The sequence below is a fragment of the Vulpes lagopus genome, chromosome 4, assembly GCF_018345385.1.
Source record: "Vulpes lagopus strain Blue_001 chromosome 4, ASM1834538v1, whole genome shotgun sequence".
In the NCBI taxonomy this organism is placed as follows: domain Eukaryota; kingdom Metazoa; phylum Chordata; class Mammalia; order Carnivora; family Canidae; genus Vulpes; species Vulpes lagopus.
The window spans coordinates 86,555,263-86,582,420 of NC_054827.1; the positions used below are offsets into that span (position 1 = coordinate 86,555,263).

At 43.8% G+C, this 27,158-nt stretch overlaps 1 protein-coding gene and 1 pseudogene across 7 annotated transcripts; both read left to right on the forward strand.

The window, feature by feature from the left end:
* The first annotated feature begins 1,252 nt into the window (after positions 1–1,252).
* LOC121488810 lies at positions 1,253–2,060 on the forward strand (annotated as a pseudogene).
* A 5,016-nt stretch (positions 2,061–7,076) lies between these two features.
* ANKRD34B (ankyrin repeat domain 34B) lies at positions 7,077–21,956 on the forward strand. Of its 7 annotated transcripts, XM_041753475.1 has the most exons (4): positions 10,084–10,106; positions 11,598–11,693; positions 12,607–12,769; positions 18,941–21,956. In XM_041753475.1, exon 4 carries the CDS (start codon positions 18,963–18,965, stop codon positions 20,505–20,507), a length of 1,545 nt encoding a protein of 514 aa, XP_041609409.1. In that variant the 5' UTR covers positions 10,084–10,106; positions 11,598–11,693; positions 12,607–12,769; positions 18,941–18,962; the 3' UTR covers positions 20,508–21,956. The 7 variants fall into 7 exon arrangements, with proteins under 7 accessions (XP_041609416.1, XP_041609415.1, XP_041609413.1 ...); XM_041753482.1 differs by lacking the exons at positions 10,084–10,106; positions 11,598–11,693; positions 12,607–12,769 and adding exons at positions 7,077–7,329; positions 7,913–8,017; XM_041753477.1 differs by lacking the exon at positions 11,598–11,693 and having other exon boundaries at positions 10,057–10,106.
* The last annotated feature ends 5,202 nt before the right edge of the window (positions 21,957–27,158 follow it).

The following is a 27,158-nucleotide window of genomic DNA, read 5'->3' on the forward strand; positions in this document are numbered from 1 at the left end:
GTGTTAGCCCTCACAGTCTAACACATCAAAGTTTTTTTTATTTTTCCCTTCCCAGAACAGAAAGCAATCTTCTCCCAAAGATGAATCAGAAAAATGCTGGCAGCTTGGAAATAGCAAGCAGCCTATCCCCACACTAAGCAGTCAGAGTTTATTTATTAATTTTTAAATATTTTATTTATTTATTTGAGAGAGAGAAAGCAGGAGCAAAGGGTGGGGCAGAGGGGGACGCAGGGAGCCCAAGGTGGAGCTCCATCCCAGAACCCTGGGATCATGACCTGAGCTGAAGGCAAACTTAACCAACTGAGCCACCCAGGTGCCCAGCTGTTAAGGTTTAGAAAATGTTGGAGAAAGTCTCAGCCAGGTGGCATCCCATTATGCTAGGACAGTATGGAAAAAAAGGGAGACATGAAGAAATGAATGGAAAGAAACCAGGGGAAAGAAAATGATGAATATAGGAAGTAAAACATGCTCTCTTTTGCTCAGTGTGATAAGCAGTTAGTGTTAGTGTTCCTATAGCCTTTCCCGTCCTATAGAAAACCATCCCTAAAAGATAATATTCACTGCATTTGGATCATTTCCTTTTTTTTTTTTTTTTAATTTGGATCTTTTCTTAAGAGAAAAAGGCCTTGAAAAATGTATTTGCATCTCAAGAGTTGAAACTAAATATTTTCCTGAGTGGATGAGAAGATCAGGGCCACTGGCAGCAGAGGCAAGGTGGAGAGACCTTCCAGCAGGACGCTGAGGACCAGGAGCAGAGCCCAGGCGCTCCCAGGAACTTGGGAGGCAGGAGCTCCAGAACCTGAGACCCCCTCACCCAGCTCTTCCAATCCCCCCCTCCCCCCCACCCAGTGCGGTTGCTAGCTGTCCCTTGTCTGCCTCAACTGCTCTGGGACACAGCACTTGAGACTTTCAAAACCCGTCCCTGAAACTTCTGAATTGTTCACATTAAAATTGTTTATTTTGGGGATCCCTGGGTGGCGCAGCGGTTTGGCGCCTGCCTTTGACCCAGGGCGCGATCCTGGAGACCCGGGATCGAATCCCATGTCGGGCTCCCGGTGCATGGAGCCTGCTTCTCCCTCTGCCTTTATCTCTGCCTTGTCTCTGCCTCTCTCTATATATATGACTATCAAATAAATAATAAAAAAAATTTAAAAAAAATTGTTTATTTTGAAAAATAAATAAATAAAATTGTTTATTTTGTTGTGTGAATTTTACCTCAAAACTTTTTTTTTAATTTAAAGTGAGATATTAGATGGAGTTTGTGAAAGATAGGCAGAAAAAGCATCAAGAAGAGTGGCCTGGCTGCTGTGGACTGTGGGCCGCTGGGGTTGGTGAAGGATCTCAAGATGGCTGGGCGAAAACTTGCTCTAAAAACCATTGACTCGGGATCCCTGGGTGGCTCAGCGGTTTGGCGCCTGCCTTTGGCCCAGGGTGCAATCCTGGAGACCTGGGATCGAGTCCCACGTCGGGCTCCCGGTGCATGGAGCCTGCTTCTCCCTCTGCCTATGTTTCTGCCTCTCGCTCTCACTGTGTGCCTATCATAAATAAATAAATAAATAAATAAATAAATAAATAAATAAATAAATAAAAATAAAAATAAAAACCATTGACTGGGTAGCTTTGGGGAAATCATACCCCGAAACCAGAAGGCCATTGCCAACTCCCCGAAATCCTGAAGTGAGATGCTTACCTCCAGGTTGGCTACTCTTCCTGAGAAACCACCTGCTATTGACTGGGCTTACTACGAGGTCAATGTGGCAAAGGCTGACTTGGTAGATGACTTTGAGAAGAAGTTTAATGCCCTGAAGTTTCCTGTGCCAGAGGATAAATTCACTGTGCAGGTGGATGCTGAGGAAAAAGAAGATGTGAAAAGCTGTGCTGAGTTTTTGTCTCTCTCAAAGGCCAGGACTGAAGAATATGAAAAAGAGCTGGAGGAGATGAAGAACATAATTCCATTTGATCAGATGACCATTGAGGACCTAAATGAAGTCTTCCCAGAAACCAAATTAGACAAGAAGAAGTATCCCTATTGGCCTCACAAGCCAACTGAAAATTTATAAACTTGAGTTGAGGAGAAAGCCCTGGCCCTCATATTATAAACGTTGGACATTAAAAATAATGATATGGTAAAAAAAAAAAAAGAAGGAGAAGAAAGAAGAAGAAGAAGAAGAAGAAGAAGAAGAAGAAGAAGAAGAAGAAGAAGAAGAAGAAGAAGAAGAAGAAGAAGAAGAAGAAGAAGAAGAAGAAAAAGAAAAAGAAAAAGAAAAAGAAGAAGAAGAAGAAGAGTGGCCTGCTTCAACACTGTTCTCTACCCCCCCACCATCCCCCCACCACCTGCACTTCTCCGGCACAGGTCATTACCCCCCAAACCCAGCTCACTCCCTCAGTTCTACAGCCTCACTACACCACCATTTCCCATGACAGCCGTGTGACTCTTCCAGTGTCTCCAGTAGTTACCTCTGTCGTTTCTGGTCAATCACTCGTAGACAGCATCTTTTCACCGCCACCCTCTACCTTATATGATGAGGTTATCAGAGTCCCCACTTTCCTTTCACTTGCTTCCTGTCTCCCAACTCCCCGCTCTGCCGTCTATCCTGGTATCTTTACTGAGAGATACAAGGTATCTTCACTGAGACTAATAAAAGGTTAGTCTCTTCTGCAATTTTAATTACATCTTCTGTCCTTTGTCTTCAAAGTCAAAAATCAACTGCTTACATCATTCTGACTATATGTTGTTCACTATGCTCTTTAATAACCACTTTCCAACAAAATTTCCCAGAACTGAAATACATGAGTTTCCAGTTGTGAAGGGCTTACTAAGTGCCTAAAATATTACATAAAACCGAACCCAGACATAGGGCACCTGGGTGGCTCAGTCGGTTAAGCCTCTGATTCTTGGTTTCCGCTCGGGTCATGATCTCAGGGTTGAGCCCAGAGTCAGGTGCTAGCTTATGAGGGAGTCTGCTTGAGATTCTCTCCTTCTCCTTCTCCCTCTGCCCAACCCCCTCTCGTGCATACACCCTCTCTCAAATAAATAAATCAATAAGCCCAGACCAAAGCAAATAATAGTGAAATTTTGGAGCACTGTAGAAAAAGAATAAATCCTACATGTTTCCAAGAGGGGCTGGGAGTGTCCCAAAGAAAAGATCAGGAATCAGAATGGCTTCAGATTTTCTCACAATGACTCTGGGAACTAGAGGATAAGAGGAATGCCTTCAGATTTCTGAAGGACAATTATTTTCATCTTAGAATTTTATACTTAGCTAAATAATCAAATGGTGTTAGGACAGAGTAAATACATTTTCAGATATGCAAGGACTTCGAATTTACTTTCCACATACCCTTTCTAGGAAGTTACTGGAGAAGTGTTACCAGCAAATAGAGGAAGTGACTTAAGAAAGAAGACACAGGACCTACGAAATGGGGTCCATTCAGGAGAATCACAGAACAAGGTCCCGGGGTGATGGTAGAGCGGTGTTCCCAGGAAGCAGTCAACCCAAATTTGAAAAGGGTGAGGTAAAAGGAGATTCCAGAGATCCGACTCTGTCCTTAGGAACTTGGAACAACTTAAGTAAGTAGTCAAGGCAGAGAAACCTAAGGGGGGGTGAGGTAGAAGGGAAGACGAAAAGCCAGGGAGGCGGAAGCTATTCAAGACAGGGGAGCAGTTATTAATGATGATTACGGCCATGAGAATGATAACCAAGGGATTGTTAATTGGAAATGACAGACCAATCACACACCTCCCCTCTGTCTTGAAATCTGAATTAAATAGATAGTAAAGAATTGTAGCATAAACCACAATTTTGAAGAGAAATGGAGGGATTTCATCAACAGACCAAATTGTTTAGCTTATTTCCAGAAGGCAGAAAGTCGATGGAGGGATTTCTGATCAAGATGCTTATCAAACACACGCATCTACCATCACTTGTTCCTAAAACCCCACCAAAACCTATATTTGATGGCATAGGACCAGGTAATCCCACCGTATCTCCCACAAAGTAGGACATGTTCAATTTGGTTTGCGCATGTAGGGCCAGCTCCATCTCTCAGCTCCCGGGACTTCAGGCGTCAGCGGATCCCACTCTCACGCCAGAGAGATGGGACAGCGCCAAGGGCAGCAAGAAGAGCCACGAGGCTCACTCTCTTCTGGGCCTGTTCCTGAGGCTCCTTGAACACATCAGAAAGCTTTTTGGAGCCCTGGTGATCTCATTGATAAAATGAGGATAATGACATCTGTCCTAGCTCCTTCCAGGGTGTGGTTGCTGGACCAAAATGAGGCCAGAAGTAAGCGGAAACTCTGTGTCCTCATCCTTAGGTCTAGAGTGGTAAAGCCACGCATCGTCCCTTAACATCCAAGTTACAGCGGAGGCTGGGCCTGCCTGCCTGGAGCGCTCGGCTCCTCATCCCAGCACAGCTTCACCTTCCCACCTACTGTGGGAGGTCAGTCCCCACAACTCCAGCAGCCACCCTGAAAAAGGTCAGTCCCCAGAGCCTGTAGGATGGACAGCAACACGGATGGGGCTGGGCCCTGTCCGCTGACCACAGGACCTGACCCACAGGGCATATGTGAGCTGATCACCATTGTTTTCTTGCTGTTACGAACCCTCACAAAGGAGGATCTGGCTTCCCTAACATTTCACGTGGCAGGGTGCCCAGCCCTGGACTAACCCGACTCTCATTCTCTTTATGAAAACCCGTGGGGCGCCTGGGTGGCTCAGTCGGTTAAGAGTCTGCCTTCAGGGATCCCTGGGTGGCGCAGCGGTTTAGCGCCTGCCTTTGGCCCAGGGCACGATCCTGGAGACCCGGGATCGAATCCCATGTCGGGCTCCCAGTGCATGGAGCCTGCTTCTCCCTCTGCCTGTGTCTCTGCCTCTCTCTCTCTCTCTCTCTCTGTGTGTGTGTGTGTGTGACTATCATAAATAAATAAAAATTTTAAAAAAAAAAGAGTCTGCCTTCAGCTCAGGAAACGATCTTGGAATCCTGGGATCAAGCCCTGCATCGGGCTTCCTGCTCAGCCAGAGGTCAGCTTCTCCCTCACCCTCTGCTCCTCCCCACCCCCGCCACCCGCTCTCCCTCTCTCTCTCAAAGAAAATAAAAATCTTAAAAAAAATGAAAGCCCTTGGTCCCAGACCTGTTGGTGGTGCCATGATAGTGGTGGCCAGAGGTCATTTTCCAGCAATAGGCTCCCTCTCCTGCCTACCAATCCTGGCACAGCCCCTAGGGCAACAGAGCCAATCCTCTAGGTCAATTCAATTTCTCATCCTTTTCTCTTTTCTTTTTCTCTTTCCATTTTTTTTCTTTTTGTTGCTGTTCAATCCTGCCTTTCTCTCTGTCCATCCAACATAGGTTTCAATCCCCTGCGAATGGGTGTAGCAGATTGAATAATGGCCCCACCAAAGAGGTTCACAGCCTTGTCTCTGGAATCTATGAATAGGTCACCTCACATCGAAAAAGGAACTTTGCAGATGGGATTAAATTAAGGATCTTCAGCTGGGAGATAATTCTGCATTATCTGAGTGGGCCCAGTATAATCACAGAGGTCCATAGGAGTGAGGCAAGAGGGCCAAAGGGAGAGAAGAAAGCAGAGGGAGAAAAAGACATGTGACTCTCAGCCGAGTTGAGAGAGAGAAATTGAGATTGGAAGTCAGAGGAAGGGGCCACAAGCCAAAAAATGTAGTCAGCCTCTATAAACTGGAAAAGGCAACCCGAATTAGGACATCTGACCTCCAAAACTCTAAAAGAAGAAATCTTTGTGGCTTGAAGTCACCAAGTTTGTGGTAATTTGTTACAAGCAGCAAAAGGAACTAATAGAGTGAAAATTAGATCATCTACTTTGAAAAACTATTTTGCAATATCTGCAGAAGCTGAATATAAATGTATGTACATATGCTTCCTAGGTATGTACCCAACAAAAATGTGGGTATATGTTCATCAAAGCCACTCACTATGATGTTCCTAGCAGCATTATTTATAATGTTTCAAACCCGAGAATTACCCAAATGTGTCTCGGTAGTAAATTGAATAAATTTAGGTAAACTCACACAGCAGAATATTATACAGCTAAAAAAAAGAAACAAACTATGACTAGTTTGCATCCCTTCAACATAATGTCAAGTGAATCAGACAACAGAGTAAATTCTGTATGATTCTATTGCTATTAAGTGCAAATATTAGCAAAAATCTTTGTAAAAAAAAAAATAAGCAAAAATCTTTGCTGGGTGAAGCCAGTACCCTGCCTGCCTCCAAAGGGAGAATACTAGGGCCTCTTCTGGGGAGCTGGGAATGGTCCGTCTCTTGATCTTAAAGATGCTTCATTTTGCAAAATATCATTGTACTTGTGAGATGTGCACCTTTTAATATGTACTATACATTAATAAAAAAATTTTTTAAATTTTTTTTCAACATAGGAAAGGAGACCTGTGCCTTCATCCAAATTTGCCTCCTTGGGACTGTCCAATCTCCCCTCACAAGTGGGTGGGGGTAGAGGGTGACCCAGATCCAAGCTTCCAACTAGAGCCCAACTCTCGGTTAAGAGGTCCCGTGAACTTGCTTTACATTATTTCTACTAAAGGGCCCATTTCAGCGGCTTATTTTCCTAAATAAAAGAAGCCTGCCTGGGGATGCAGGGGTGGCTCAGCGCCTCGGCGCCGCCCTGCGTGGAGCCTGTTTCTCCCTCTGCCTGTGTCTCTGCCTCTCTCTCCGTGTCTCTCATGAATAAATAGATAAAATTAGAAAAAATAAAAAGAAGGCTGCCTGCCCAGAGCTAAGTTTACTCCCCCCCGCTGAGGACTCCAAAGTAATTTTGATTGACGTTCACTGATCAACAGACGTGGCCCTGGTCCTTCCTGCACCAGCCGGTCCCTGCTAAAGGCGGCGTCGGAACCGCTGCAGCACCCTGAGCACCCAAGCACACGTTGTGTTAAGTCTTGCGCAAGTGTTATGTCAATATTGTAATAACAGTGTGATAAAGTCATAAACTCATAAAAACAAAACCGGGAACGGCTGCGGAACCAGCGCCCGCACCTGCAGCGGTCGGAGCGCGGGCAGCGGGAGGGGGCGCGTGGGGGACGGACACACGGACACGCCGCCCGCGGGGGACCCTGCGGGCTCGGGGGGCGCCGGGGCTCGGACGGGCCCCGCGCCGACTGCAGCGCGGCCGGGCTCAGGGCGGGGGGGGGGGGGGGCTCGCCCCGGAGCCTCCGCTCGTGCCCGCCGCGTCCCCGCCCGCTCTCGGCTCGCCTTCTGCGGCGGCTCCGGCCTGCGCCCGCGGGGGGCTTCGGGCAGGCGGCAGCGGCGCGCGCGAGGCCGCGGGAGCGAGCGGCTCGGCAGGTGCCTGGGGCGCGGGGGGCGGGGGGAGACCGTCCGGGCTGCGGGGGGGGGCGCGATCCGGGCTCCGCGAGTGGGGGGGCGCGATCCGGGCTGCGCGAGTGGGGGGACGCGATCCGGGCTCCGCGAGTGGGGGGGGCGCGATCCGGGCTGCGCGATCCGGGCTCCGCGAGTGGGGGGGCGCGATCCGGGCTGCGCGAGTGGGGGGACGCGATCCGGGCTCCGCGAGTGGGGGGGCGCGATCCGGGCTGCGCGATCCGGGCTCCGCGAGTGGGGGGGCGCGATCGGGCTGCGGGGGGGCGTGATCCGGGCTCCGCGGGTGCCCCCCCCCCGGGCAGGCAGCCGGGTCCCCGCGCCCCGGGGCGCGCACAGCCCTGGCGCCGGGAGCCGCGGCCCCTCGCGGAGGCTCGGGGTCCGAGGCGCGCCTGCCCCTGCCCCCGGCGCCCGCCGCTGCCCTCGGGCGCGGCCCCCCGGGACGGTGACCGCCGCGGCCGGTCGGCCAAGCCCGGGGAGCGCGCCCCCGCCCCGCCCCGGCCCGCCCCGCCCCGCGGCGCCCCGCTCACCTTCCCGCGCCCTTGCCCGGCAGCGCCCAGGGCTCGGTCCGGGGGCGCCGAGGAACGCAGCCGCGCCGGGAGGCGGCGCCCGGGGACGCGGCCGGGATCGCAGCGGCGCGGAGGTCCGACGCCCGCAGGTACGGGGCGGGGGCTGCGCGGGGGCGCGGGGACGGGCGGGAGGGCTCGGGCCCCGCCTCGGGGGCCACGGCGACCTCGCCAGCGCCTCCTTCCTGCCGTCGCGCGGCTGCGAGACACCGAACAAGCCGCGGCCGAGGAGCGCGCTTTCCGCTTTCCCCGCAAGTCCTCAGTTTCCCGGGACGGTCCCGGATGCCCGGTGCGTCCGCGCTTTGCCCCTCGGCGGCAGGACGCCCTGCTCGGCCCCTGGCAGGCGGGCGCGCCTCGCTGGCCCGGTCCTGGCCGCCCTCGCCCCAGGACTGCTGCGGCCTGGCCAGGCCCCGGCCAGCGCCCCTAACCCCTCTCCGGGCCACGGAGGCCACGGCGTCGCCGCTGCCCTTGCCCCGAGGCCGAGGCCGGGGAGCACCACACACCTGGGAGTGACGCTGCAGACAGCGCGGCAGGAGCCTGAGACAGGTGGGGTGACCGGACACGAAGTGGGACGCGAATGAGGAAGGCACAGTTGGGCACGTATTTTCTCCAAGTCTGCATAGGAAGCATCCCCTATTGAATATGTGGGAGCGGAGGCTGAACTCTTACTTTTATTTATTTTTTAAAAGATTTTATTTATTTATTCATGAGGGACCCAGCAGAGGGAGAAGCAGGCTCCATGCAGGGAGCCAGATGCAGGACTCAACCCCGGGACCCCCCGGGGTCACGCCCTGAACCAAAGGCAGATGCTTCTCAGAAGTGGAACCTCTGAGCCACCCAGATGCCCCTGAAATCTTATTTTTAGTAAGTTCTCCGTGTGATTATTCCTACAGAAGTTGGAAAACCCATTGATGTGGGCACGTTGGCCTCCCATTGTCAGACCCCATCAGTCCAGAATCCGTATTTAGTGATGCATGTTGAGAAACTGACATGTCTTTACTTCCCAAATAGCAGGTATGTTAGGATCTTTTGGAATTCTCAGTCATCTGTGGCTATTACCCCCACTTTAGGATGAGTGAATCCCAGAGGATCACTTCAGAGATAACTGAATCCCAGAGGATCAGCTTCCCCAGGGCTGGTAACTTGGGAAGAGATGGAGCCCCTGTCTCTGACACACAGGGCCAATCCGATTTGCAGCTGGAGTAAGAATCTCAAAGGAAAATAACGTTTCTCTCTGGATGCAAGGAAAACGAGGTGCTTGAAAGAGCCACAGGGAAGGCCAAGCCTGTCATCTCCAAGATGGCTTTTAAAATACCTCAGCCCATGTAGCACTACCGTGGCTGATGCCACTCAAATCAGGTACTCAAATCACAATCCTACTCTGTGGGAAGCTGGTATCCAAGAAGCAAGGAAAAATTAAGAGAAAGGACACAGGAAGATCTAATTAAGTCCTGGTGAGCAGGCAAGTAAGAGGAGTGACTGGGAGTGCTCCACCCTTTCTTCTCGGCCGCCTCATGGGTCCTGCATGGACCGGGTGGGGTAGGGGAGGGCTGGACTGGGTGATGCTGCAGCCCTTTCAACCCCAGCATCCTTGCAGGGCAAGCCTTGGCCTGTACACACGGGACTGCGGTGCGTGGGATCCACTCCAGACACTTTTACTCATAATCACTGAAATGTAATTAACCAAACACTATAGGGATATCTTTTTTTTTTTTTTTTTTTAGATTTTATTTATTTATGAGAGACAGAGAAAGAGAGGGGCAGAGACACAGGCAGAGGGAGAAGCAGGCTCCATGCTCTCTTCATCGGGAGCCCGATGTGGGACTCGATCCCAGGACTCCAGGATCATGCCCTGGGCTGGAGGCAGCGCTGAACTGCTGAGCCACCCAGGCGGCCCTATAGGGATATCTTAACAAGGAATTGAAAACAAACAAACAAACAAACAAACAAACAACTAGACTCCCAATGGGAGTGATGTGTGGAACAAAGTATTGGTATTTATGTAACTGACTAGCTTTGATTTCCTTCAGTAGGAGCTGACAGCTGGCTGACAAAAAAAAAAAAAAAAAGAAGAAGAAAGAAAACCTCATCCAGGGAGTGAAAATCCATTAAGTATGAAATTTTGAAAAAAAAAAAAAAAGAAAGAAAAGAAAAGAAAGAAATTTTGAGTAACATTTTCAGGTAACTTTCTATTTCCATTTAGAGTAGGTGTCTAGCTAGAGGGGCGAATGTAGTTATTTGAATTGCTTCATTTATCAACAGAGATTTTTAATAGGGCTCATAATTCTGAGAGCCAGTGCTGTTTTGCTGCTTTTGCCTGGCTTCTGGCCTCCCACTACCAGGGCAGAGATCTGGAATTCCACATTCAGCCTGTAAACTCTCACTTTATCCCCTATTTTCAGCCTTTCTGATCAATCTGTTTAGAGAATAAATCTTGCTTTCTGGCCTAGGATAGTGGTCATCTACTTGGGGTGGGGAAAAGCGCCTGGGGGTCCAGGTGCTTTGTCCACAGGCTTTGAGCCATCCTCATTTCCAGCACTGTGCCTCATTACCACTCTCTGTGTCATCAGGGCCTCCTAGTACCAACCTTCCTGGGGGTGAACTGGTTCCCTTGTCAAGGGGCCACCTGCTGGGGACTTGCGGTGCAGCCTCTGCTGCGGGAAGGCAGTTTACCACGCCACCATCTCTACTGTTTCCAGAGCTTGTCTGAAGTTGCTCCTCTGATAATACATCTCTCCTCCAAGTTTTTGTTCTTCAGAATATATGTTTTTTAAAGATTTTTAAATAACTAAATTAATTTCAGTGAGATCTTAGATGGGAGTAGAGAGAGGCACTAAAAGAGCATAGTAAATATGCCGTGATGAATCATAGTAATGTTAAAGACATTCTGATTTCAAAATAAAAAGCAGTTTGTCCAGCTGCTTAATAATTCATCTTATAATATGCTGAGATTATTGTATTTGGAAATTATAAGGAAAACACATTTAAGGCTATTTTTTCTATATTCACTTAATAGATTCCATTTATATTTATAAAACATGGTTTATAGATCTTTTAAAAAAAACTACATTTTAAATATTTTATCTGTTATTTAAATAGACTGAATTAGAAACATGATCAAAATAAGACTAAATTCTGAGATAAAATTTTTAAAGAGAATACAATGAGGGCAGCCGGGGTGGCTCAGCAGTTTGGCACCTGCCTTCAGCCCAGGGCCTGATCCTGGAGTCCTGGGATCTAGTCCCACGTCGGGCTCCCTGCGTGGAGCCTGCTTCTCCCTCTGCTTGTGTCTCTGCCCCCCTCTCTCTCTCTCTCTCATGAATAAATAAATAAAATCCTAAAAAAATTACAACAAGTAGTAAGGAACAATAGGAAAGTCTTTTTCTAGATGTCTGATTTCATTGCCTCGCCCTACCCCCTCCCACCTTGAATGAAGGTCAGATCCTTGTCATGCTACAGAGGAAAAACTCAAGACTGAGAGGCTAATAAGAGCTTTGACTATGGTATACAGCTAGTAAGTAGGGGAATCAGGATGGAAATATGGGTCTTCTGACTAGAACTTTCTCCAGTTGAATTAACTTACCTATTTGAAAGATATAACTGCATGTGGGGATTACTTACATGCTATATTGTAACAAAGGGCCTGACTGAATGTTCATACATTATCGGCAGTGGGTGCTTGGTGAGGATATTTCAAGGAAGAGACAAGAACCAAGAACATTTCTGAACAAGGACAATTGCAGGCTAGAGAAATGATCTTCATCACAGGTAGAGAAATTGAACTTGATTTTCACCATTTTTGATGTGAAAATGGAGGACTATGATAAAAGAACTGAAAGAGAGTTAAAGACAAAGACAAGGAGATTGTTCCAATAAGGTTCTGAATGTGAGACACTAGGAAACCAAATCTATACATGTGGACGATAAAGTATCTGACAGCTTTTTTCTCTGTGAACTTTAATTTTAAACAGTTTTAGAATTGTTCTATTAAATGTGAACAGTTTAAAAACTGAGTAACGCAAGGGGCTTTAGAAGTCTGTGAAATGAACAAAGAGTAAGGCTTTGTTGTGGCTGGTGTCTTCTAGACAGCTCTAGAGGGGGTATGCCTACATCCATGAGACAGAGAGTCACTAGTTGCCGACGGCTGGTGGTGCCATTGCCCAGCGTCTGCAGAGAGCCCTGGAGGCCACAGCACCCTCCCTTTCCGTAGGACCACAGTGGGGCCACTGCCCCTCTCAAGCAGTCACACTGGCAGTACATTGCCAGCTCCCCTTCTTTTCCCAGAACCTTCTGATGCTAACCTTGGTGAGAGAAAGTTATGACAGAAAGTGTCCAGGTTTAGTGTTGTGGAGAAAGTCTTTACATGAGGGTAGGCGAAAAGATTTGAATGTCTTTCCAAAAGATTCTTATAAGACTTAAAAAATACAACAAGAAGATGGCAGGGGTGGGGCGGGGGCAGTGTGCCTGGGTGGCTCAGTCAGTTAGGCGTCTGCCTTCGGCTCAGGTCGTGATCCCCGGGGCTTTGGATCATGCTCCCTGAGATCTGCTATGGGGCAACTTGTCCTCATTTGAATATGTTTCTCAAATGCCACTTTTGGCCAAAGGTGGTTTACATGATTGATACTGCATCTCTTCTCCAACTGTGGTTACTAAATGGTTTCTCTATTTGATTATGTTCCAGCTAATTTCTCTACATCTCTTTGCTTTATTAAGCACATTAGTATATGAAAAATGCTAGAAGATTTCTTCTGCAAGCTCTTTTCAGATGCTTTGCATTCAGAATAGACTTCTGTTGGGACCCAAGCTGTCAACCAATCCTAAATTCCTAAGGCCTCAAATTGCAGGTATGCCTGGCTTTGGAATAGCTTTTATAGAAAGTTGCACCGGGGAACAAAAAACGCAGCATTCACTCTCATTGTATTTATGTATGTATCTACTGAATAGTTGATCTTTGCTTGACATCATGAGTGATGCTAAAAGAGAATGAGTAAGTATATTCTTCTGAATACTGCCTTTCAGGAGCTTGCTAGTTGGAACTCCTTGGAAGTCTACGCATCAATACTATTGATAATACCACAAAACTGAATGATGTAAAAAGTTACAAACTAACGTGGCTCTTTTAAATTTTAATTATGGTACATATCTTAACCTAAATGCTATGCTCTTTTCTATATTCTATTTTACCAAAAAATTAGATGAGTGCTATCCTACAGAAGAGTATGTGAAACATGTTCTTTTAAATAATAATAATAAAATGGACAAATGTATACACACCATCCAGATTAGATAAAGAATATTACCGGGATGCCTGGCTGGCTCAGCGGTTGAGCATCTGCCTTCGGCTCAGGGCGTGATCCTGGGGTCCTGGGATCGGGTCCCACATTGGGCTCGCTGCATGGAGCCTGCTTCTCCCTCTGCCTGTGTCTCTCATGAATAAATAAATAAAATCTTAAAAAAAAAAAAAAGAAAAAAGAATATTACCTGAACCTTAGAATAAAAGCCACTGTGTGTTGCTGAACTACCCCCACCAAAAAATAACTTTCTCTTGACTTCTGTGTTAATTATTCCTTTTTTTTTTTTTTTTAAGTTTCCCACTTGTATATGATCCTAAAGTAAACTGTTTATTTTTGGAAAACTGAGTAGCAAGTACAAAATTAATTGAATAAGTAAAGGTCTGCATTGCCAATATATGACTAAAGCTCTCAGGAGAAGGTGAGTTTAACAATCTCTGGACCTGAATTTGGCCCAGCATTTTTAAGAGACCCTTCTGAGTGAGGAAGTCCTGGGAAACATGGGGCTCAGCATGACCAGCTTCTGGCAGTGTCGCAGCATAGCCCAGGTTCTGGCTATGCAGGGGGAATAAAGGTGCAGTCTTTCTCTTCCAAAGCTCACCGAGACTAATCCCCAGGCCTCGCAGCAGGTCAAAGCAGAACGATGGAGCCCAGATACAATAAGTGGCACTGGCTGCCCCAGAAAGCATAGTGTAGAGAAGGGAGCAGAGACATGGTCAGGACCAGGCAAAGGAGAGAGAAGACCCGGGGGCAGGCTCACCTGGCTCTCAGTTGACAAGACGGTAAAATGACAGTTTGACCTCTGAGATGATGTTCTGTTCACATCCATTTTCCTTGCCCTTTACCATCTTCCTGGGCGTATTTTGTATTTCTCCTCTAAGATGATCTCCAGCCTCTGTTATCTTATTTCCTCTTTCTGGGATCCTGGGTGGCTCAGTGGTTCAACACCTACCTTCGGCCCAGGGTGTGATCCTGGGGTCCCAGGATTGAGCCTGTGTGTCTCTCATGAGTAAATACATAAAATCTTTAAAAAAATAAAAATTAAAAAAAAAAAGATTTCCTCTTTCTTGTTCTACCATTTCATCTTGGTAGATTATATCCTTTAGTAAATTCTGAAGAGTATTTTAGAGATCCCTGGGTGGCTCAGCGGTTTAGCGCCTGCCTTTGGCCCAGGGCGTGATCCTGGAGTCCTGGGATCAAATCCTGCGTCGGGCTCCCTGCATGGAGCCTGCTTCTCCCTCTGCCTGTATCTTTGCCTCTCTCTCTCTCTCTCTCATGAACAAATAAATAAAATCTTAAAAAAAAAAGAGAGAGTATTTCAGGTTCTTGACTGATGGTTTGGCTAGATGTAGAATTCTAAGCTGGGAGTCATTTCTCCTTCAGATTTTTAAAAAATATATTTTATTTATTTATTCATGAGAGACACAGAGAGAGAGGCAGAGACACCAGCAGAGAGAGAAGCAGGCTCCGTGCAGGGAGCCCAACATGAGACTCCATCCCGGGACTCTAGGATCAGACCCTGGGCTGAAGGCAGATGCTCAACCACTGAGCCACCCGGGCTGTCCTTTTTCATAGTCTTATTTTTGTTTCATCATTACAAGATCTTATCTCTGAAGATAATGAGCTTTTGAAGTTTTCATCTTCCTAATATCTGTCTCCTCCAAGTTTCTTTTTTTCTATGTGTTCTGGTCTCTATCTTTTTAATTTTATTTAAATTCAATTTGCCAACATATAGTATAACAGCCAGTGCTCATCCCATCCAGTGCCCTCCTCAGTGCCCATCACCCAGTCACCCCAACTCCCTCCACTCCTCACCTTCTGTAACCCTTGTTTCCCAGAGTTAGGAGTCTCTCATGGTTTGTCTGGTTTGTCTTCCTCTTTGATTTTTTCCCCAGTTTTCCTCCTTTCCCTTATAGCCCCTTTCACTATTTCTTCTATATGAGTGAAACCACGTAATTGTCTTTCTCTGATAGGCTTTTTTCACTCAGCATAGTACCCTCCAGTTCCATCCACGTCAATGTATATGGTAGGCGTTGATCCTTTAAAGGCAGAGTAAATATTCCATAGTGTGTGTGTGTGTGTGTGTGTGTGTGTATACACATATCTGGTCTCTATCTTTAATGTAAAGAGACTTTTGTTTTTATTTTTTATTTTGATGATCTGTTCATGGTTAAAAGACTTGGATTAAAAAGCTGATGAGAAGCCTTGAACACACGGGTGAGGCTTGTAATCCTTAACTTCACTGTTTGATGATCCGGGTGTCATGTTAGGGAATCCCTGTGGTTAATACTCTTAGGTATTTTCTTTTAAGCAGGTCAGATTCTGGAGGGAAGTGTATAGCAGTGTTCTGCTCCATTATAAGGGTACAGCTGCCAGCCTTCTTGAAGTTGAGTTGGAGAGAAGGCTGTGAGTCTCTTCATTCAGTGATCAGTAAGCATTCGATCACTTATTCCCCATTTTCTTATCCTCAGATATGTCAGGTGTCTTCCAATCCAGAGAGCCTCTGTTTGTTTCTTTCTTTTCTTTTTTTTTTCTTTCTTTCTTTCTTTCTTTCTTTCTTTCTTTCTTTCTTTCTTTCTTTCTTTCTTTCTTTCTTTCTTCTTTCTTCTTTTCTTTCTTTCTTTCAAGATTTTATTTATTTATTCATGAGAGACGCAGAGGGAGAAGCAGGCTCTCTCCAGGGAGCCCGCTGTGGGGCTCCATCCAGGGACTCTAGGATCACGCCCTGGGCCAAAGGCAGGCGCTCAACTGCTGAGCCACCCAGGCGCCCCTAAGAGCCTCTGTTTCACCATTTCTGGAGAATAAAGGTCTGGACATCTCAAGTAGGAGGGGTAATATCCTATCTCCCAGTGGCTTGGAGTGAAGGAATGACCTGAGGCAGTGCTTCTCATGTTTTAATGCACGTATAAATCACCTGAGGATCTAATTAAAATGTAGGCTCTGATTCAGTAGGTGGTGCTTTGAGGTGATGGTCGTGCTGCTGGTAGTCCACGGTAGATCACACTTTGGCTGGCAAGGACCTCGGGATCTAACAGCTTCTCCTGACAGCTTTTCACCTAGTCCTCATTGTATTAGCTGTACTCTGCACCACCTGCCCAGTTCTAGAACTTCCTGCCGCTACTGACTCTTCGAGGATTCTGCGGTGCACGTGGCCTTAGGTCTCAGCTTTGTAATGAATGACCTGAGCCTTCTCAGGTTGGCTGACTTAGTCACCACTGGTGCATCGGCTTTCTGGCTTCCAGAATGTTGCAGTTGTCTCATGTTCCTGCTAACCTTGTGAATGTATATATCTCTCTCTTTTTTTTAAGAGTTTATTATTTATTCATGAGAGAGAGAGAGAAGCAGAAACACAGGCAGATGGAGAAGCAGGCTCCATGCAGAGAGCCTGACATGGGACTCGATCCCAGGACCGTGGGATCACACCCTGAGCTGAAGGCAGACGCTCAACTGCTGAGCCACCCGGGCATCCCGTGAATGTATATCTCTTACGAAATTCTGGGGGTGCCGCCTGGCTGGCTCATCAGTGGACACTGTGATTCTTGATCTCGGGGTTGTGAGTTGGAGCCCCCCATGTTGGGTGTAGAGATTACTTAAAAATAAAATCTTAAAAAAAAAAAAAGAAAAGAAAACCTTTAGTTTCAAGGGATTTTTCAGAAAGAGACAACATTGCAGGTGTGTCTTCTGTCATATTTACCCTAACCAAACCATCTGCTATATCCTTTTCTAAAGTTTGGTTACATCGGCATAAAGAGAGCCGGATTCATGATAAATAACTGCTATTACAGGCATCTAGGTAGGTTTTGCACCGGGAACGCCTACCAAAGTCTTGGGTGGTCTTGAAGACCCACTCACAGGGCTGGCCCCGGGAGGCCCTCAGCCCTGGCACCACCACCGCCTGTACGCTCATAACCACTGCTTGAGTGGCATCTCTTTCCAACAACTGAGCAAGCTCTTCAGGGCTGGGGCACGTGCCTTGGTAGCCCAGTGCTTGGGATGTAGTAAGAGCTTACAGCTGTTTAATACTCAGATTCTATGTTTTGTGTGCATGTCTTTCTTTCTCCCCCCTTCATTTTCTGTTCCTTTTATCTCCTGACCATTAAAAGGTTGTTATATTTATCTTTTTTTTTTTTAAGGTTTTATTTATTTATTCATGACAGAGAGAGAGAGAGAGAGAGAGAGAGAGAGAGAGGCAGAGACACAGGCAGAGGGAGAAGCAGTCTCCATGCAGGGAGCCCGACATGGGACTCGATCCCAGATCTCCAGGATCACACCCCAGGCCGAAGGTGGTGCCAAAACGCTGGGCCACAGGGGCTACCCTATATTTATTATCTACTAAAAAATTCATGTCCCATATTGTTAATTTAAAAGTAGTGCAGCCCGGGGGGCTCAGCAGTTTAGCGCTGCCTGCAGCCCAGGGCGTGATCCTGGAGACCCGGGATCGAGTCTCACGTCGGACTCTCTGCATGGAGCCTGCTTCTCCCTCTGCCTGTCTCTCTCTCTCTTTTTCTCTCTCTCTCTGTCTCTCTCATGAATAAATAAATCTTTAAAAAAAAGTAAATAAGAAGAATAAATAATACTTCTTGATTTCTAAAACCTACCTCATTAAATAGAATAGGTTTAAATATTATATAAACTCCATTTGATTTTTCTCCCCAGCTCTAAGGACTATTCAAAGACAAACATTTCCTCAGCTCTAGATAAAGACATAATTTTTTTCTTTCTTTTTTTTTTTTTATAAGCTGTACACCCAAAGTGGGGATAGAGGGACACGAGATCTCAAACTCATGTGCCCAGGATCAAAAGTCGTGTACTCTACTGACTGAGGCAGCCAAGCACACCTAGAGACATAATTCTTATCAACTAACGGAATTATCTTTTGAAGGAATTTGAATCTAAATTACTTAAATAAATTAAACGTAAATAATTTTTAGTTTTAATAATAAAAAATAAAATGTCTACAAAGGCTACATGTCCTTATTTACATTTTTAGGCTCAAAAACTCCTTTTTCAGAGCAAATGTACTGCTGTTAAAATTTAACCCGACAGTATGTGGCTATCCCTATCCATAATCTAGTGTGTGATTTAAATACTGAAATCAAGGAAAATGCATAATTACAGGCTCACCATTCCCCTCTCAGTATGAGTTCCACACACTGTGTCAGGTATTTTAATGCCTTGTAGTTCAAGTGATTTTTTATCCTTTAAAAGAAACATAGAAATGTTCTTCAAATTGAAAATCTAGATAATAGTTGTATTACTTAACTCAAGAGCTCATTTAAGTAATTTAACAGTAAGAAGTTTTTTAGATTAATCTGCCATAAATATGCTATACTTTTAATTGATTCAGTTGCAATTACACAGATTTTTAGAATTTTTGCTTAAATCTACATTTTAGTGTCATTTTAAAAGTATTTTTCACAAGTAGAAAGTGGATTGTTGTTTAATTAATGTGGAATTTAGGAAAGCACTAGGCTGGTATTGTATCATAAATATTCAATTTAGACTTTGAAAGTAAATTTTAGTCTGTGATTCCCTAAAGGCTCTTACTATTCTAGAATTTCTTTTACTTTGCAATTCACTATTTTGTTCTAAATTTATTAATGATATAATCTCATTTATATTCTGTGACTCTATCCATACATATTTCAGAAATTATGAATGATAACATGAATACAAATTGGGATTCTCGCTAATCTTTTGTTCTTCATATTCTCTGATAATCAGGTGTTGATTCTGACTTTTGAAGATGGATGAAGGTCTAGAAATTTCAAGTGAGGGAAATTCCCTGATCAAAGCAGTTCATCAGAGCCGGCTTCGCCTCACAAGACTCTTGCTAGAAGGTGGTGCCTACATTAACGAGAGCAATGACCGTGGGGAAACACCTTTAATGATCGCTTGTAAGACCAAACATGTTGATCACCAGAGTGTCAGTAAAGTCAAAATGGTTAAATACCTGTTAGAAAACAATGCTGACCCCAACATACAGGACAAATCTGGGAAAACTGCTTTGATGCACGCTTGCCTAGAAAAAGCTGGTCCTGAAGTTGTTTCCTTGCTCCTAAACAGTGGGGCTGATCTCAGCTTGCAAGACCATTCTAGTTCTTCGGCCCTTGTTTATGCTATAAATTCAGAGGATAGAGAAACCCTGAAAGTTCTGCTTAGTGCTTGCAAGGCAAAAGGAAAAGAGGTCATTATCATAACGACAGCGAAATCACCATGTGGTCGGCACACTACCAAACAGTACTTAAATATGCCTCCTGTAGATACAGATGGGTGTCACTCCTCAGCCTCCTGTGCCACTCCTTCAGGAATAGACATAAAAACAGCTTCATTGCCATTTTCACATTCTTCTGAAACTGAAAAGACACTTTTTGGCCTTAAAGGTTTGGAGCCCTCAGGAAAGAGTGATGATACACAGGACCCAGGCTCCCCTATGAGGAAGCCTGCTATGGCCTCTAATGGGGCCAAACTACCCCAGGCTCCAACCTGGATCAAGAGTCCCCCCTTACTAATGCACCAAAACAGAGTGGCCTCTTTGCAAGAGGAGCTCCAGGATATTACTCCAGAGGAAGAATTATCCTACAAAACCAATGGGCTGGTGCTCTCCAAGCGATTCATCACTAGGCACCAAAGTATTGATATTAAAGACACTGCATATTTGCTGAGAGCCTTTGATCAGGCCAGCTCAAGAAAGATGTCATATGATGAAATAAATCATCAGTTACTTTTTTCAGAAGGAAATCAGCAATGCCTTGAAATCCCTGCTGACCCAGATCCAGACTCAAACCAGACAATGTTTGTTTCCACCTTAAGAAGTATAGTTCAGAAAAGAAACTCAGGGGCAAACCACTACAGCTCTGATTCCCAGCTCACGGCTGGCCTTACCCCTACGACTTTAGAAGATGGCAAAGCGCTTCTAGGAAAGAAGAAGATCCTCTCGCCATCTCCTTCCTTGTTGTCAGGGCCCAAAGAATTGCTGGAGAGTATCTCACCAGGTCCCTTGAGCAGGAGAAATCACGCACTGTTAGAAAGGCGTGGGTCAGGAGCTTTCCCTTTAGATCACAATTCTACACCACCCAGGCCAGGATTTCTACCACCCTTACATGTGAACCCTCACCCCCCCATCTCCGATACCAGCGTCAATAACAAGATTTCCAGCCTCCTTTCTTGTGGTCAGAAAGTGCTTATGCCAACAGTTCCTATGTTCCCTAAAGAATTCAAAAGTAAAAAAATGTTGTTAAGGAGACAATCATTGCAAACAGAACAAATTAAGCAATTAGTAAATTTTTAGTAAAATTAGTAAAGCTGGCTAGAAAGCACATTTTGTTCAAATGTCTAAATCAGAGAAATACAGGACCAGAGAGGAAATCTCAAATGTTCGTCCCTTTAAATCTTGTAATTGGTTAACCTATAGTTGTTAGAGGTATCAAAATATATTGTGTATCGTACTAGGCACTATGCACACACAAATAATGTATAGTTTCTACTAAGGAAATTCTCTCAAAATTAAAGCTATATTTCTCAAAACCTCTAAAATTTAACAACCTTCATGTGGTCCAAGTTTTTAATTTAAACAAAAATCAGCGAAAAAACCCAGAAGGTCACATATGTTGGAAATGACTTTAAACTTTTTTTCAGGTTTTCCAGATATTTTATTAGGAAACACTGCATTCAAGTCAGTAAATGTTTTTAACATAACAATAAATAAGATTATAATTTTCCATGATGCCAAAAGCATTAAAAAAAACCACACACACAAAACAGTTCTATGATTATTAAGACTAAGGTATAAGCAAAGGATGAACTAATTCTTAAAAATGTTGACTGCAGGTAGGTGAAGTCTAATTAAAATTTGAAAACGCCAACCATTATAGTACACCAGGCAGCTAATATTCATGCTGTCAGCTTAATCAACATCAAATAACAGATCAGAGTTTTACAAGCTAGTAATAATCTATGCTAAGTGTTGGTGTGCTGGTTTTTGCTTGCTTGGTTTTATTTTAATTTTAATGTTATCTCATAGAATTCTTTCTCCATACCTTTTAATTTGTTATTTTTTGAAGCCTATCCATAGGTTCCCAATAACAAGATAAAGCAGAAATTTAAAAGCATTCCTCTTTACTTATATCAGATTATGCTTGCCTTCTACAGACAACCAAAACAAAAACCGTGGCGATTTATCACAAATAGAAACTATGTGCTTGCTACGTTTTAGAAAAGAAAAATTGATTATTAGATTCTCTTAGGTTAGCTAAAATTAAGAAAGCCAATAGAAAATTACAAAATACACTAAATATTCGGTCAAGATTAAAGAGTATCTTTTAATTTCTAACATATAATTATTAGACATTTACATAATAAGGATAATTTTCTTAGGGTGATATTCCAATCATCTAGTATTTAGGACCTGTGAATAACTTCTAACAAAATAAATGAAGACCACACTACCATCATGAAATATTACAAAATGACTATATTATCCATATGATTTCAAAACGTGGTGTTTATATAAAGAATCCTTATTTCAATTAAGCAGTTTTACAACAAAGAATAAAGTCAAATCATACAAAACCTGAGTGTATTTATTTGATGACTGTCATATACAGCTTTATTTCTTTGCCTTTATTAGTAGAGGAGATCCTAACAATTGGCATGATGCTTTTCTTGGTAATTTGATATAAACAAGTTATAATGTACATGGTAATTATTTAATTTTCTGTGGCCTTTATTTGAAAAAAATAATTGGAGGTTTTCCATTTAATGTTGAAGAACATTAATGTAAATTACATTAGAAATATTTTCTTGATTCAGAAATTAGAATTGTACCTGATATAGCTAAACCTTTTGCACAAGTTTTAGTAGGGAGAAAAATGCTTGGCTCTAAGTTGTAAGGATACAGTTTGGAAGGGTATGTAAATAGATTAGTTCGTAAACAAAATGCTATCAATAAAAGTTTTAAATGTTATTTTGATTTTCATTGATTTTCATTTATTTCAAATACTAATGATAAATATTTCAATATAATTTCAAGAGAAATTATGCTACATATCACTTTGAGTAAACAGAAAACTGAGAGAATAACTTTTGTTGCTATTCTCATCCCAATGTGTAAAAAATATTTAATAGGATTAACACTTTGTTGGCCATATTTGGAAGAGCTTTTAGTCTTCTATCAATCCTAAAAACATTTTAGGGGCTAAGGTTGCTTGAGTTAGGCTCTAAAGCCATCCCATGGGACTTGTCACTCCATTAAGTGGAATATATCACTGGAATCCCAGTGATAAGTCACAGATGTTTGCAATAGGAATCAGATATGTATGTGTTATGTTTTAACCTAATGTAAAAGTATGATTAAACTTTAACTTAAAGGAGGTATGATGACACTTCATTCATTAGTTTTACAGGTACCTTTCTTAGTTACTTTTGGCTAGGATTTCCAAAGAGTACAGCTAATACTGATTCATAGCAAGAATAATTCTGGGGAGGAAGACAAGTGCTGACAGTGCCCAGGGAAAGTGATGAACACCGGCCTGGCATGGTCTTTGGTAGAGATGCATCCATCAGTTATTCAGTAACTGGACCTTTTAAAATCTCAAAGGATAAAACTACCCTTATTCTGATTAAATACTATGTAGCCTCCTACTACCTTGATTCCCATATAGCTTGCCTAAAGGAAGGAATGAACTTGTCAGGGTGATGACAACTGTATTAATCATGTTTCTTTATTTTCTAATGCTTTAATATCCTGGGGTCTTGCGGATCCTTGAGGGACTGTCCCTCCCAGGATTAGCTAATTCGTAGGGGTAGAAAACAACTTGCCCCAGAGTACATCTTTCATATACAAACCAACCAACCCAGAGTCTGTAGTCCAACCATCTCCTTCATCGGGCTCTCACAGGGCTCTCTAGCTCCGGGCCACTGACCCCCTGTCCTCATCACCCTAGGGGTCAGGTACCAAACAACCAGTGACAGCTCCACACCCCAGAAACCACTGAAATTATTCAAACTAGCCAATTCTAAACTGGCTTACTCTTCCTCACCCATTCCTTCCTGCAGAAACCATAATAAAGGATCTTCCCCAAGTTTTCCCCTCACTCCCTTGTCCTTCAGTCCAACCCCTGGTGCTTCCCCACACTGGCCCCCTGTGAAGAGAGATGCCTGCCTCCTCTTGCAACCCTGAGTACAAAATGTGTTTTAAATGGCCTCAGCATATGTGGATAATAATAAAACCTATATTTTTTTAAACAAGAAGGCACAGTCTTCTTGGAAGTCATAATTCTTAGTAAAATAATATTTAAGTTTATATAGCCTTGTTTAATGCCAATATTCCTTAGATCTAAATCACATTTTTAAGTCATTTCTAAGTCACCAAGACTGGAGAGCCAGATCATGGTAAATCCACGGATTTACTGGAGCTGCCCATTGGCTCTACCAAGGTGACATCCTACCTTCTTGTGTACCTTCCTTGAATGTCTATAATTCTTTTCCTTTAAATTATTTATTTATTTAAGTAATTTCTACACCCAATGTCATATATGCCAAACACTTAAAACATCTGGAGACACAGGTTTTTAAACCTTTTGATCTCAGGACATTTACACTCTCAAAACTTGAGGATCCTAAAGGCTTAAAAAAAAAAATCTAGGTTATGTTTGCTACATTAAAAATTAAACCTAGAGTGCAGCCTGGGTGGCTCAGCGGTTTAACGCCTTCAGCCCAGGGCCTGATCCTGGAGACCCAGGGTCAAGTCCCATGTCGGGGTCCCTGCAGGGAGCCTGCTTCTCCCTCTGTGTCTCTGCCTCTCTCTCTCTCTCTCATGAATAAATAAATAAAATCTTTAAAAAAATTAAACCTAGAAAGGGGTGCCTGGGTGGCTCAGCGGTTGAGCATTTGCCTTTGGCTCAGGTGGTGATCCTGGGGTCCTGGGATCGAGTCCCGCATCAGGCTCCCAGTAGGGAGCCTGCTTCTCTCTCTGCCTATGCCTCTGACTCTCTCTGTCTCTCATGAATAAATAAATACAATCTTAAAAAAAAAAAAAAGCATCCAATTATTTGTTTCAGCTCAGGTCATGATCTTAGGGTTGTGAAATCAAGTCCTGTATCAGGACTCTGTGCTGTGTGGAGAGTCTCCTTGAGATTCTCTCCTCTCCACCCTCTGCTCCCCTGACTTGTGCTCTCTTTCACAAATATAAATACATCTTTAAGGATGCCTGGGTGGCTCAGCCGTTGAGCATCTGCCTTTGGCTCAGGTCATGGTCCCATGGTCCCAGGGGCCCAGGATCGAGTCGGCATCAGGCTCCCCAGAGGAAGCCTGTTTCTCTCCCTATGTCTCTGCCTCTCTCTGCATCTCTCATGAATAAATTTTTTTTTAAAGATTTATTTATTTATTTATTTATCATAGACAGAGAGAGGGAGAGAGGCAGAGACACAGGAGGAGGGAGAAGCAGGCTCCATGCCGGGAGCCTGACGTGGGACTCGATCCCGGGACTCCAGGATCGCGCCCTGGGACAAAGGCAGGCGCCAAACCTCTCTCTCTCTGCATCTCTCATGAATAAATAAAAATATATATAAAAAAGATTTTATTATTTATTCATGAGAGATGCAGAGAGAGGCAGAGACGGGATAAGCAGGCTCCCTGCAGGGAGCCCAATATGGGAGTCGATCCCAGGACCCCAGGATCACACCCTGAGCTGAAGACAGACGCTCAACAACTGAGCCACCTAGGAGTCCCTAAATAAAGTCTTTAAAAAAAAACCTCACATCTTAAAAAAAATAAATAAATAAACCTGGAAAACTTTAAAAATATTTTTAAAAAAAATTTTTTTAAAGATTTTATTTATTCATGAGAGACACAGAGAGAGTGGCAGACATAGGCAGAGGGAGAAGCAGGCTCCCCACAGGGAGCCCGATGTGGAACTGGATCCCAGGACCCTAGGATCACGCCCTGTGCCAAAGACAGATGGTTCAACCGCTGAGCCACTCAGGCATCCCAAAATATTAATTCTTTTAAAATAACAACAAGCCGGCAGCCCTGGTGGCACAGTGGTTTAGCGCCGCCTGTAGCCCGGGGTGTGATCCTGGAGACCGGGGATTGAGTCCCACATCGGGCTTCCTGCATGGAGCCTGCTTCTCCCTCTCCCTGTGTCTCTACCTCTCTTGCTCTCTCTGAATGAATAAATAAATAAATCTTAAAAAACAACAACAACAAACCAAAATAAATAAATAAAATAAAATAACAAACCCATTACATGTTTGGCATAAATATTTTATGAGAAGTATATTATCCAAAATATATTTAGTGAAAAAAGTGGTATTGGTTTATGTTTTTGCAAATGTCTTCATGTTTGGCTTAATAGAAAACAGCTGGATTCTCCTGTTTTTGTATTCAATCTGTAGTTAATATGTTAAGTTGAAGCATCTGAAGAAAATATGGCTTCACATAGACGTGTAATTAGAAAAGGAAGAAATAGCTTAATAGAGTTTTCACATAATTGTGGACAGTCTTCTTTGATACTATACTCAAATTTGGGTAATTAGCCAAAAGGCCGAGAAACAGTAAGTGGTAGTTGCTTTAAAGGTTAGCTGTAATGTGGAATCTGAAACCACATCAATGAATTTTCATATTCTGTTACACTAAATTTCACTGTCTGTCCTACGATTTGAATAGGTTCCTTACTCATGCATGGTTTTATAACATCAGCACTAGTTATTTGGAAAATGATGACTCTGTAAGTTGTGCAGATCTTCTCAATGTTGGCACATTTTATTATATTAAAAATAACATTTACTAATATTACCATTGATAATCAGAAAAAAGTCCTTAAGCATTGGGAATTGTCTCAGGCTCACAATGATTGATTCAAGTTCATGTCAAATTCTAATTTTTCATTATAAAAGCTCAGATTCTGTCACTGGCAACAGTTATTGTCAGTTGTTTTCCTTGAAGTGACAAACTTGGATTGTTCATTTTTGAGAAAATATTTGCCAAATACTCAAGACTGAATAACTAATCTGTCAGTTGTTCTTTCAAGTAAATATTTTCTCCATGAAAAAAATGACTAGTTTTGTTTGCAACAAGTGCTTTTCCCTAGGACAACTACTAAATTATAGTATGTAGAACTATTGTGTGTTTACCTCCCATTTCATCACACAGAATATTAAAGAGTCGAGATGTAGTTAGCTTTTTTAAAAGATTTTATTTTTAAGTAATCTCTACATCCAACATGAGGCTTGAACTTACAACCCCCAAGACATGCTCTAACTGAGCCGGCCAGGTGCCCCAAGATCTTAATATTAACTCAACAATGTTAATCTTGACTCAGCACCAAAAATTAACAATTTTTGCGAACTCAGTGATGATACTTCTGAGTCTTTTTTTTCTTTTTAATGTGATTGTATGGCAGTGAAGAATATGATTGCTAGTTGATGCCATGAACTTGATTTATACTAAGACATCAACAATTTAACTTACCATTGTTTTTCCAACATCAGTGTAAATATCAACATGAGACAGGTAAATGCTGTTATTTGTGAATAATAACAATTTCACAAATGGTTCTAACCTCATGTATCTCCTAAAAGCATCTCAAGGGAAATGAGGGGCTTGTGACCACTGTAAGAACAACTGGTCTAAAAAATTATTGAGGTTTTGTGTCATCCATCCATCCATCCATCCATGCATCCATCCATCCATCCAATCTCAACATTTGTTAAGGGCCTATGCTGACCAGACATCCCATAAAAATGAATAGTTTCTTCCTCTAAAACAACACAGATGGAACGCCTGGGTGGCTCAGCAGTTGAGCATCTGCCTTCAGTTCAGGGCATGATCCTGAGTCTAGGGATCGAGTCCCGCATCAGGCTCCCTGCATGGAGCCTGCTTCTCCCTATGTCTACGTCTCTGCCTCTCTCTCTGTCTCTCATGAATAAATAAATGAAATCTT